The sequence below is a fragment of the Halichoerus grypus genome, chromosome 6, assembly GCF_964656455.1.
Source record: "Halichoerus grypus chromosome 6, mHalGry1.hap1.1, whole genome shotgun sequence".
NCBI lineage: Eukaryota > Metazoa > Chordata > Mammalia > Carnivora > Phocidae > Halichoerus > Halichoerus grypus.
Window position 1 is genome coordinate 28,846,857 of NC_135717.1, and position 10,613 is coordinate 28,857,469.

The 10,613-nt window shown below is 45.8% G+C and overlaps 1 protein-coding gene across 1 annotated transcript; it reads right to left on the reverse strand.

The window, feature by feature from the left end:
• Positions 1 to 3,425: 3,425 nt before the first annotated feature.
• Positions 3,426 to 10,152, reverse strand: LOC118533724 (uncharacterized). Its single transcript, XM_036089163.2, has 2 exons — positions 8,396 to 10,152; positions 3,426 to 3,997 (listed from the first exon to the last, which is right to left on the reverse strand). The coding sequence occupies exon 1, from the start codon at positions 9,975 to 9,977 to the stop codon at positions 8,445 to 8,447; it is 1,533 nt and encodes a 510-aa protein (XP_035945056.1). The 5' UTR covers positions 9,978 to 10,152; the 3' UTR covers positions 3,426 to 3,997; positions 8,396 to 8,444.
• Positions 10,153 to 10,613: the final 461 nt, after the last annotated feature.

Sequence of the window (10,613 nt, forward strand, 5' to 3'; positions counted from 1 at the left end):
TGCTGGGCATGGAGCCTGCTTAAGATTCTCTGTCTTCCATATATCATATGACCTCACTGATATGAGGAATTCTTAATCTCAGGAAACAAACTGAGGGTTGCTGGAGTGGGGGGTGGGGTGGGAGGGATGGGGTGACTGGGTGATGGACACTGGGGAGGGTATGTGCTCTGGTAAGCGCTGTGAACTGTGCAAGACTGTTGAATCTCAGATCTGTACCTCTGAAACAAATAATGCAATATATGTTAAGAAAGGAAAAAAGAAGAAGAAGAATGTAGCAGGAGGGGAAGAATGAAGGGGGGAAATCGGAGGGGGACAAGAACCATGAGAGACGATGGACTCTGAAAAACAAACTGAGGGTTCTAGAGGGGAGGGCGGTGGGAGGATGGGTTAGCCTGGTGATGGGTATTGGGGAGGGCACGTTCTGCATGGAGCACTGGGTGTTATGCACAAACAATGAATCATGGAACACTATATCTAAAACTAATGATGTAATGTATGGGGATTAACATAACAATAAAAAAATAAAAATAAATAAAAATAAATTTAAAAAAAAGATTCTCTGTCTTCCTCTCTGGTCCTCCCCCACCCCCACCCCCTCACACTCTCTCTCTTTAAAAAATGTTATTACTTTCTTGTAAATCCTTTCATTCAAATATTCTATATATTCATTTATATATATTCATATATATATAAAGTGCTTACATATTCCAGTGTTTTTTTTTTTTTAAAGATTTTATTTATTTATTTGACAGAGAGAGACACAGCGAGAGAGGGAACACAAGCAGGGGGAGTGGGAGAGGGAGAAGCAGGCTTCCCGCCGAGCAGGGAGCCCGATGCGGGGCTCGATCCCAGGACCCTGGGATCATGACCTGAGCCGAAGGCAGACGCTTAACGACTGAGCCACCCAGGCGACCCTCTTTTTTTTTTTTAAGATTTATTTATTTATTTGACAGAGAGAGACAGAGCGAGAGAGGGAACACTAGCAGGGGGAGTAGAAGAGGGAGAAGCAGGCTTCCCGCTGAGCAGGGAGCCCAATGCGGGGCTCTATGAGGGGCTCATTCCCAGGACCCTGGGATCATAACCTGAGCCAAAGGCAAACGCTTAATGACTGAGCCACCCAGGCGCCCATATTCCAGTGTTTCTTTACATACTTTTCAGCACATTGCTTTTTTTTACTTATCATATATCCTGAAGATCCTTCCATTTTGGGGAGTTAAAGACCTTTCTTGTTCTTTTTATGAACACAGTATTCCATTTAATGGATATATCATAATTAAAGTTGTTTCCTACTCATGGACATTTTGGTTGTTTCTAATCGAATGAATGTTTTTAAGTAATACAAAATTTGGACCTAATAAATAGATAGGGACCAATCTAATCTAGGGACCAATGATTGACCATTGACTTTAAGAATCCCAAAGGCCAGGACACCTGGGTTCTGGCAAGAGTCTGGGCTAAAATCTGACAGCCCTCAGTTTGAGTCCTCTTTCCAACGAATCTGTATAATTAGCATTTTACTGCATTGTTAATAGCCTCCTTTAAAAAATATATCATCTTAGTGGTTTGAACTTGAGTTCAGAAAGAATAACGAGGCATTTTACTTCATTGTTCCCTCGCCACCAGAATATTTTAATTTTTAAGGACATGATTAAAAAAGAAAAAGTGAGGGGCACCTGGGTGACTCAGTCCATTAAGGGTCTGACTCTTGATTTCTGCTCAGGTCATGATCTCAGGGTTAGGAGATCAAGCCCCACATCATGCTCCCCACTCAGCGGGAAGTCTGCTTGAGATTCTCTCCCTCTCCCTTTGCCCCTCCCCCCACCTCATGCATGTGCATGTTTGCGCATGCTCTCTCTCTCAAATCTTTAAAAAAGAATAAGTAAAATTGTATTAAATAGTACTAAAGGCTGTACGTTGAAAAGTAAGTATTCCTCCAACCCCTGACCCTGCAGTCCTCCATGGCCCTTGCCCAGAAACAATCTCTGTTATTAGTGTCTGGTGTCTGGTGTCTGGTATTCCTATTCAGAGTGTGCAAAACCCCACACATGCACATGCTTGTGTGTGTGTGTGTATGTGTGTTTGTAAAAAACTAGGACACTATCAATCTTGTTCTGTACCTTCCCTTTTTTGCCTTCTTTTTAAGTTTCTCTAAAGTTCATAATATGCAAGTTAAATCTGGTTTTACACGTTTGTAACTTCTTGAAGGCTGGAATCCTCTCTTTTGTTTCTCCCACAAAACATATAAAATACGCTGAAGTATTTTGGACTTAGTTTTATTCTTCTAGTAATTAAGGTCAAACTTGACATCATTCTGAGTAAGAATCAGAATCAATGAGTATTCTGGAAAAAAAAAAGGAGAATGGAAAAAAAAAAATCAATGTGTATTCTATTCAACACTATTCCAAGCATTTGATATAATTTCCCTGACATAGTCAGAACTCAGTTGTGAAAATGGCTGGCGAGATAGTGACAGTGAAAAACAAATAACAGAGTTCAAAGAGTCTCATTTTTATTTTTTAATTTTTTTAAGATTTTATTTATTTATTTGACAGAGAGAGGGAACACAAGCAGGAGGAAGTGGGAGGGGAGAAGCAGGCTTCCCACGGAACAGGGAGCCCAATGAGGGGCTCAATCCCAGGACCCTGGGATCATGACCCGAGCCGAAGGCAGACGCTTAATGACTGAGCCACCCAGGTGCCCCAATTTATTCATTTATTTTAGACAGTGCGAGAGAGAGAGAGAGAGAGCGCACATGCGCGAGCATGAGCAGGGGGTAGGGGCAGAGGGAGAGGGAGAAGCAGACTCCCTGCTGAGCAGGGAGCCCGATGCGGGACTCCACCCCAGGACCCCAGGATCATGACCTGAGCCGAAGGCAGACACTTAACCAACTGAGCCACCCAGGTGCCCCATCATCTTAACCATTTTTAAGTGTACTGTTTGCTAGTGTTAAGTACATTCACACTGTTGTGCAACCAATCGCGGAACTCCTTTCATCTGAAAGGCTATACCCATCATACAACTTCCCGCCCCCACCCTCAGCCCCAGCCCCTCTACTTTCTGTCTCCTGAATTCAATTCTGTCATATGAGAAATGTCATGTAAGTGGAACCATACAGTATTTGTCTTGCTGTGACTGGCTTACTTCACTTAGTTTAATGTCCTATCATTCTTTGTTCTAAGTATCTGCAATGCATAGTCTTCCAGTGAGTTAATTTTTTAAAATTAGATATAGAATTATGGAAGTATACGATGGAAAAGGGGAAGAAATATAAAAGCAGCTTAAATTTTTTGAAGTTTTGATCAAAACTATCATACCATCTAAAAACATGCTTTTGCCTATAACTGAAAATTTCAAAAGAAAACTATCCATTAGAGCATTCTTGCATAAATAATCTACTGATATAAAGAAAAAATATAAGAGGAGGATACTCTCAAATGAATTTTATTTATCATTAAAATATACAACCCAATCAGATTTTAAAGTCCTTGGGAAAATGGGAAATTCATGTTCCTTAAATCAAAATGAACATATAAATTGTGGCATGTTACAATGCACTGATTGTGCTAACTTTTCTATTCGTTAGTGAGGTCGCCAAGTACCCTTAAAAACACAGACTTACATTTTCCAATGTCCATATCTGTGGGAAGTGTACTTACTTTCATCTTCACGCAGAGTATGCGAGGCATTATTTTCCACTTGGAATGCTGGAATGCCTTCGCAAGATGTCTATTTTAAAAACCAACTTATTTTAAAACAAAGTTCATTTGGAATAGCATAGTTTATTATGGCTTAAAATTCTGGCAATAAAGAACTTTATGATCTGAAGCTGGAAAAGTCTCCCCCAACACTGACACACGCATACTTGGCAGAGGCCGTGAAGCAGGGCTGCTGGTCTGAGATAGGTCAGGACTCACACGGAAGTTTCCAAAACGAGGTTAAGGTAAGTATTTGTGCTTTTATAAAGTTGGCACTTAAATCTGTAGAAACTTTGGTGATTCTGGAAAGAAAAAAAGCAATTTTTATTTCAGATGGTATTTATAAACAGAGTGGAACAATTCTTGATTTTCATTCTCCTTCTGTGAGTAAAGCTTTCATTTTTTTAAAAAAGATTTTATTTGTTTATTCAGGAGAGAGAAAGTACGTGAAAGTACATGCGCACAGGCAGGGGGAGGGGGAGGGGGAGAGGGAGAAGCAGGCTCCTCTCGGAGCAGCGAGCATGACGCAGGACTCGATCCCAGGACCCCGAGATCATGACCTGAGCTGAAGGCAGACGCTCAACTGACTGAGCCACCCAGGTGCCCCTGGGAGTAAAGCTTTCAACAGAAAAGTCACCCATAGACTTATCCGGAGTATTGCAGCTTAAGTGACAATTGACAGGCTTACCAAAAAAAAGGCTCATTAATAACTTTAACTTGGAAGGAAAGCTTATAATCTCCACCTTGTAACAAATTATACATCAACTGTACATTAATTCCAGCTCCGCTATTCGTTTGACATTGAGAAAATGCCTTTTTTTTTTTTTTAAAAGATTTTTATTTATTTATTTGACAGAGAGAGACACAGCGAGAGAGGGGAACACAAGCAGGGGGAGAAGGAGAGGGAGAAGCAGGCTCCCCGCTGAGCAGGGAGCCCGATGTGGGGCTCGATCCCAGGACCCTGGGATCATGACCTGAGCTGAAGGCAGACGCTTAACGACTGAGCCACCCAGGCGCCCCTGCCTTAACCTTTCAATCACTGTCAAGTCTACCCTCCTTGAAGTGGACATAATAATGGTGCCTACCCGATTGTTACGAGAAACCAGACAATGTCTGTAAATTACTTAGTACAGTAACTTAGTGCAGCATGTTATAAACACCCAATAAATGTTAGCTATATGTTATTAATAAATGCCCCCACGTCTGTGTTGATTAAAAATGGGAATATAAAGATAAATAAAACAAAGGTGAATAAAATCTTCCTGGTCTAGAAGATACCATGACTATTTAAGAGCTAACGAGTCCTCTGAGGATAAAAAGATTTTTTCCTTAAGTACCTCATGATCTATGGAGCAATTTTTTTTTAATTATTCTGGATCAGGGTTCCTCAACCTCACAGTAACAGTGTTCTGGGTGGGATGAGTCTGTGTGGTGAGGGGCTGGCCAGTGCACTGCGTGATGTGTACGGCCCCTCTGGCCCCTACCCACCAGATACCAGGAGCACCCCTCCGCGCTCTGCGCTTTTGTGTTGCTGCGGCCTAGCACTGTGAGCTCCAAGACCAACCTGGGCATCCACTTCTACCCCTGCTCTGCCCAGAGCTCCCAATGCCTGCCTGTCTGGCCAGTGGTCTGCTCAGGGCCTGAATGCCACCACCTACACATTCTAGACTCCGCTACTGGCAAATGCCAGGCACCACCCAGTGGAATCTCAGTCTGGGAGTCAGAGACTCTGGCAATCACCTGTCCTCAGACCAGCGGACCAAGATGGCAGAGCCAGGTTCTCTGAGAGCAGAGAATTGCACCCTCAGGTCTGGGTGTCACTGGGGCAGAGAGAAACACCGGGTTGGCTGTAGGCCTGACAGGCCAGGCCACGCCCCTGACCCTCGGTCTCAGGCCAGCTGCTCTTAGGTGAATGTCTCCAGATGATGCATCTGGAATCAAAGTAACTATACTGCATACCCAGGCAAACTGGGGGCAGCTTTCTCTCTTCTTATATAAACAGCCACATAATATCCTTGATTTTGCTTCTTGGCCCACAGAGCCTAAAATATTTACTATCCGGGCCTTCATAGAAAAAATGTGTCAATTCTTCTTTTAGGTAAGTATGTATCTTACAGTCAATATAGAGAAATGTATCATAACATTTGCTATTCGTTCTACCTGATCTCATCTTTGTAGCAAAAAAAAAAAAAATTATGTACAAGTAAATAAACACCTGAAAGTGTTTTCCAAGATAAATGCCCATGGAGCCCCCACTTGGGTTAGAAACTGCTGCTAATGTCTAAGAGGTCCATTTTCAGCTCAGAACTAACTGGGAGAGATCTTAGCAATTATTATCTAATTATTGGCCTATTGCCATTTCCTTACAACAGAGACCACAGGTACACTTTATCCTTCACAAGCCTTCAAAGCTTCCCCCCCACCTCAACCTGAGTCCCAAGCACCCATGTCTATAGCATCAGATTATCCTTTCCCAGATATGTCCCCAGCAAGTCATGGACTATTAATTATGCCTCTCCCTTTTTGCTGATGCTTTTCCCTTTGCGTGGAATGTTCTTCCCATCTCCCTCACCCAATGAACGCTTACTTCGGGATCAAACTCAAAAATCCTTCATGTAGCCCACACCTGTATTCTGAAAGACTTGGACTAGACTTCTGTTATAGCACACTGCATTAGTTATTTCTTTTCTTTCTTTTTTTTCAATTTTTATTATTTATTTTTTTTAAAGGGGGGGGTTGGGTAAGAGGGAGAAAGAGAGAGAATCCTAAGCAGCCTCCACACCCAGCTCACAGCCTGATGCCGATGCAGGGCTCGATCTCACAACCCTGAGATCATGACCTGAGCCGAAATCAAGAGTCTGACCTTCAATTGACTGAGCCACCCAGGCGCCCCTGTGTTAGTTATTTCTATACCTGTCTCCCTTGATAAACAGTGAGCATATGGAGAGCAAAGGCATCTTAACTCTGAATCCCCAGTGCCTCATGTAATTAATGCCTAGTCCTTACTAGAAATTCAGTAAATGTCTGGTCAGTGAAATAATTATTTGAAGGGTACTGCATGGCTCTGTCAAAAAAAAAATTCTTCCACTAAGAATTATTAGGTAAACCCCTTTTCCTTTCTTGTCTAAAATTTTCTTCTCTTTACAGTTGTTCCTTTGAGTTAAAGAACAAAGTCTGTAACAAAGCGTTCTGATGGCAAGGCCTGCATCCTTTCATCTTTGTATGTGTTTACCAATATTCCTGGCCGTTAGTTAAGTGCTCAAGCCCCCTTCAAGAATTAAATTGAGACTTAATTCAACCATATAAATTACCCGAAAGCATATGACTAATGGGAAAAAATTAATGATCTCTCTCTGTCATACTAAATCTTTTCCTTCTGTAATTAGTGGTTTGTTAGTGTTTTCCTTTTTTGTTTTTTTTTAATAGAAATAAACATAAATCACTGAATTTATTTCATTTTAAATCCAAGTGTCCAAACTGTACAAAACCAAAAGAGCCAGAATGCTCTGCCCTATAGATTATCTATAGAATATATGTGTGTATACACCTATATACATTCTCTTGAAGGAGAACTGGAGAAAATTATAAGGAAATTAAGAGTTTGACTTCCACCGAATATTCAATTGTACCCCACCCTGGAAATGAAACCAACCAATATGAAATAATCTTCTTGGATAATATGTTGGTAGCATTGTAAAAAGGAGCATTGACATAACCTCCAAATATTGCTCTGCCCTATACTCCCCCTCCAGAGTAGGTAATTTATGGAATAGGATTAAAGAGAAAGACCAGGAAATGGATACTCGGCAGTGAATATCATTGTAACAGCACTTAACCCACTGAGAAGCAGGCTCACCAATGGTGACCTTCACATGACCTTTCCTACCTTTCTAATTGACAAGGGGTTGGGGAGTTAAGTGGAATTGGTCCTCAGTTAGACTCAACCATACAGTTCATTAAACAGGTGAGCACAAAGGCTCTTGCGATTTAGTAGAAAGCTTGTGGGATTTACTAATAGCCAAATGGTTTCCAAACTTCAGGATCATTCAAGTTTCACTACACACTTAATTTTTTACGCTTGAGTTGTTTAAGTGTTTTTTCACTTAAATGTATTTTGAAAAGCAACTATCACTATTTTAAATAGAAAAACCAGTATTACTTGGCATAAATAGAAGTTATCCATTGAAATAACCTGAACACACATGGTATTAAATCCTAGCTGGGTGCGGTCGTTGCCTACCAAAATGTTGGAGATCACTAACTCCACACTAAGGACGCTCTCCTTGATAGAATCAAAAAAGACCGCTAAAGAATTGAGAGGGGAAAACTTTCCCACTGAAGGGCTCACTGCTATTTAATGCTGTGTCCCTGTACCACCTAAAATCATCTTGTTTCAGAAACAGTGCAGAGTCCCTTTCCCCACTCCACCCACAGCTCCTCATGGAATGTCTTAATTACCACCCTGCCCTTACAAAGCCTAAATAAAAGAAAGCGATCTCACTCTCTGATTGAGCAGGTAAAAGTTTAACCGCACTAGGTTTCAAAAACCTACAAAGTGTAAAAGATCTAATCCCGGAAGGAACAGGCCACTTCACCTCCACTCAATTTTTTCCAGCAGAAGAGATCGAGGAAACAATCAGAACACAGACCGGAAACAATTAAGGAATACTGCAGGTGAAGATTCTGCCAAAGGCACTTACTTGGCAGAGGCCTGAGCGGCCACTCCGATGGCACGGGTCCAGTTCTGTACTAGGGAGGGCGACTTGTCTTCTCTGAGGCAGGGGTGGGTGTGCTCTCAGGAGACACTGATCGCTGGGCCGGAGAAGCTGGAGCCTGGGACTCATGGGGTGGGGACGCGGTGGCAGGGAATTCCTGACTTAGCTCCTGGCCCGCTGGTGGCGGAGTCTCAAAAGCCTGTGCAAGTGGCTTCCTCTGAAACTCCTGGACAGGCGCGGATGGGCTGGGAGCAATCTCTTGGACCGAAGAGATGCTCTGGAGGGTCTGTTGGCTGTGATAGAAGGCCTGAAAGTGGTGGACAGCAAGGGAGACCCGCAGGTCCACAGGTTGGGTCTGAAAAGACTGGGACGATCGGAACTGGATCAGAGACACAGGGGTGGCCAGGGCCTCCAATTGGGAAGCCTGAGCACCTGAAGATGGAGTTTGAGAGGCAGGAGGAAGATTCTCCAGCTGGCTCTGTGAGGCTAGTGGGACTTGGAGTTGGCTCTGTGCAGCCGCAGACACTAGGGGGTGGCTTTGAGAGGCCAAAAGGACCTGGAGGTTGCTGTGTGCAGGCAACGGGACCAGGGGATGGACCTGAGAGGCCGCGGAAACCAAGGAGTGGTCCTGAGAGGCCACGGGCACAAAGGGCTGGCTCTGAGGGGCCACAGACACTGCAGTCTGGCTCTGAGAGGCAAGGATGGCTGTAGGTTGAGTCAACGAGGACAAGGGGACAGCAGGCTGACTCTCAGAGGCAACACTGAGCGCAGGCTGACTGGCAGAAGCCAAGGAGGCAGCAGGCTGGCCTGCAGAGGCAAGAGTGCCCGCCGGCTGGCTCCTGGAAACACGCACGGCTAGAGGCTGGCGGGCAGAGGCCGAGGGGATTACAGGCAGGCTCCTGGAGGGGAGGACGGCTGGGGGCCGAGGCTGGTCTGGAGTGAAAAACGATCCTTTCACAAGCCCTGGCAGCCCAGCCTCGGGGCCCGGAGACCCAGCATCAGGGCCCGGGGAGCGAACTCCCTCTGAACTTCGGACAGCTTCAGGTTTGGGGCCCAGGTCCTCGCTGCCCAGGTTTTGCACGTCGCCGCTCTCCTGGGCACCTGTCGGTCCGTCTATGCCCTGGTCTTCCTTCTCCAGCTGGTTTTCGAGCCGGGCCGCGACGGTCATACTCAGAGAAGCAGGTCTAAGAAGGAACGTCCTGGGACCGCAGCGCCGCCGGATCCGCGTCAAGGCGGTGGACACGTTGCAGAAGGTGAGAGAGAGGCGGTGGCTCAGCGCGCCCACCATGGTGGAGGAGGGCACGTGGAAGGGCCTCTTCAAGGACTCTTCAGCGGTCAGTTCGATGTTGCCGGTGTACCAGAAGACCCACCACAGCAGGCTGAAGAAGATGATGATGGAACCCAGGTAGAGCAGCAGGTCGTAGAAGAGCAGGTGCGCGAAGACCCCGGTGAACAGCAGGGTCGCGCCCACCGTGTCGAAGACCACGCCCAGCCAGAAGAAATGCCTGCAACGCCCGAGGCCCGTGTGCTTCCTGGTCTCCTCGACGTTGTTTCTTGAGAGCTCCATGACTTGCCACTGTTGTCGCCGCCGCCAGGTCCTCAGAGACCCGGCGGGTTGTGCCGCCGCAGGCCAGCTGTGGCCCCTGGGTCGCCATGGCAACGCCCCCGGGGTGCGCCGCGCAGGGGGCGGGGCGAGAGGGCAGGAAAGGGAGGCCGCCTCTCACCTGCCGTGAGAAAAAAAGCCTCCCAAGAGAGGGGCGCATGCGCAGTACGCCCCGTCGCCCGCGCGCACGTCCTCCCCGCATGCGCAGTGTATCCGCCCACTGCGTCACTCCCAGCCCGGAGTACGGCAGCGTCAGGGCGTGTGTCGGGAGATTAGTTCTGGGGACTGTGGTCTGAGCCCCGGCTTTTGGGGAGTGAAGTAGCTGCATTATTTTCCCCCACGCCCCCCGCCTTCGAGAACAAGGGTGAGTTCCCGAAGGAGAGCAAAGGGCAAGGACCCTCTTTTAGTAACTGCTCCCCTAGCTGAGAGTACAGCGTGGCCCCCAGGTGCTGCCGCCTTCTGAGGAGTTAATGCTTTTCCTTTGTTTTGGTGAAGTGGCCAGATTAGGAGCTATTGTTAAATCTTAATTCCCGTTTTACCCGTTTGCGGGTAGTTACATTCTTGTGCTAGTTAATACCAGACCTAGGAGTGGATTCTTGA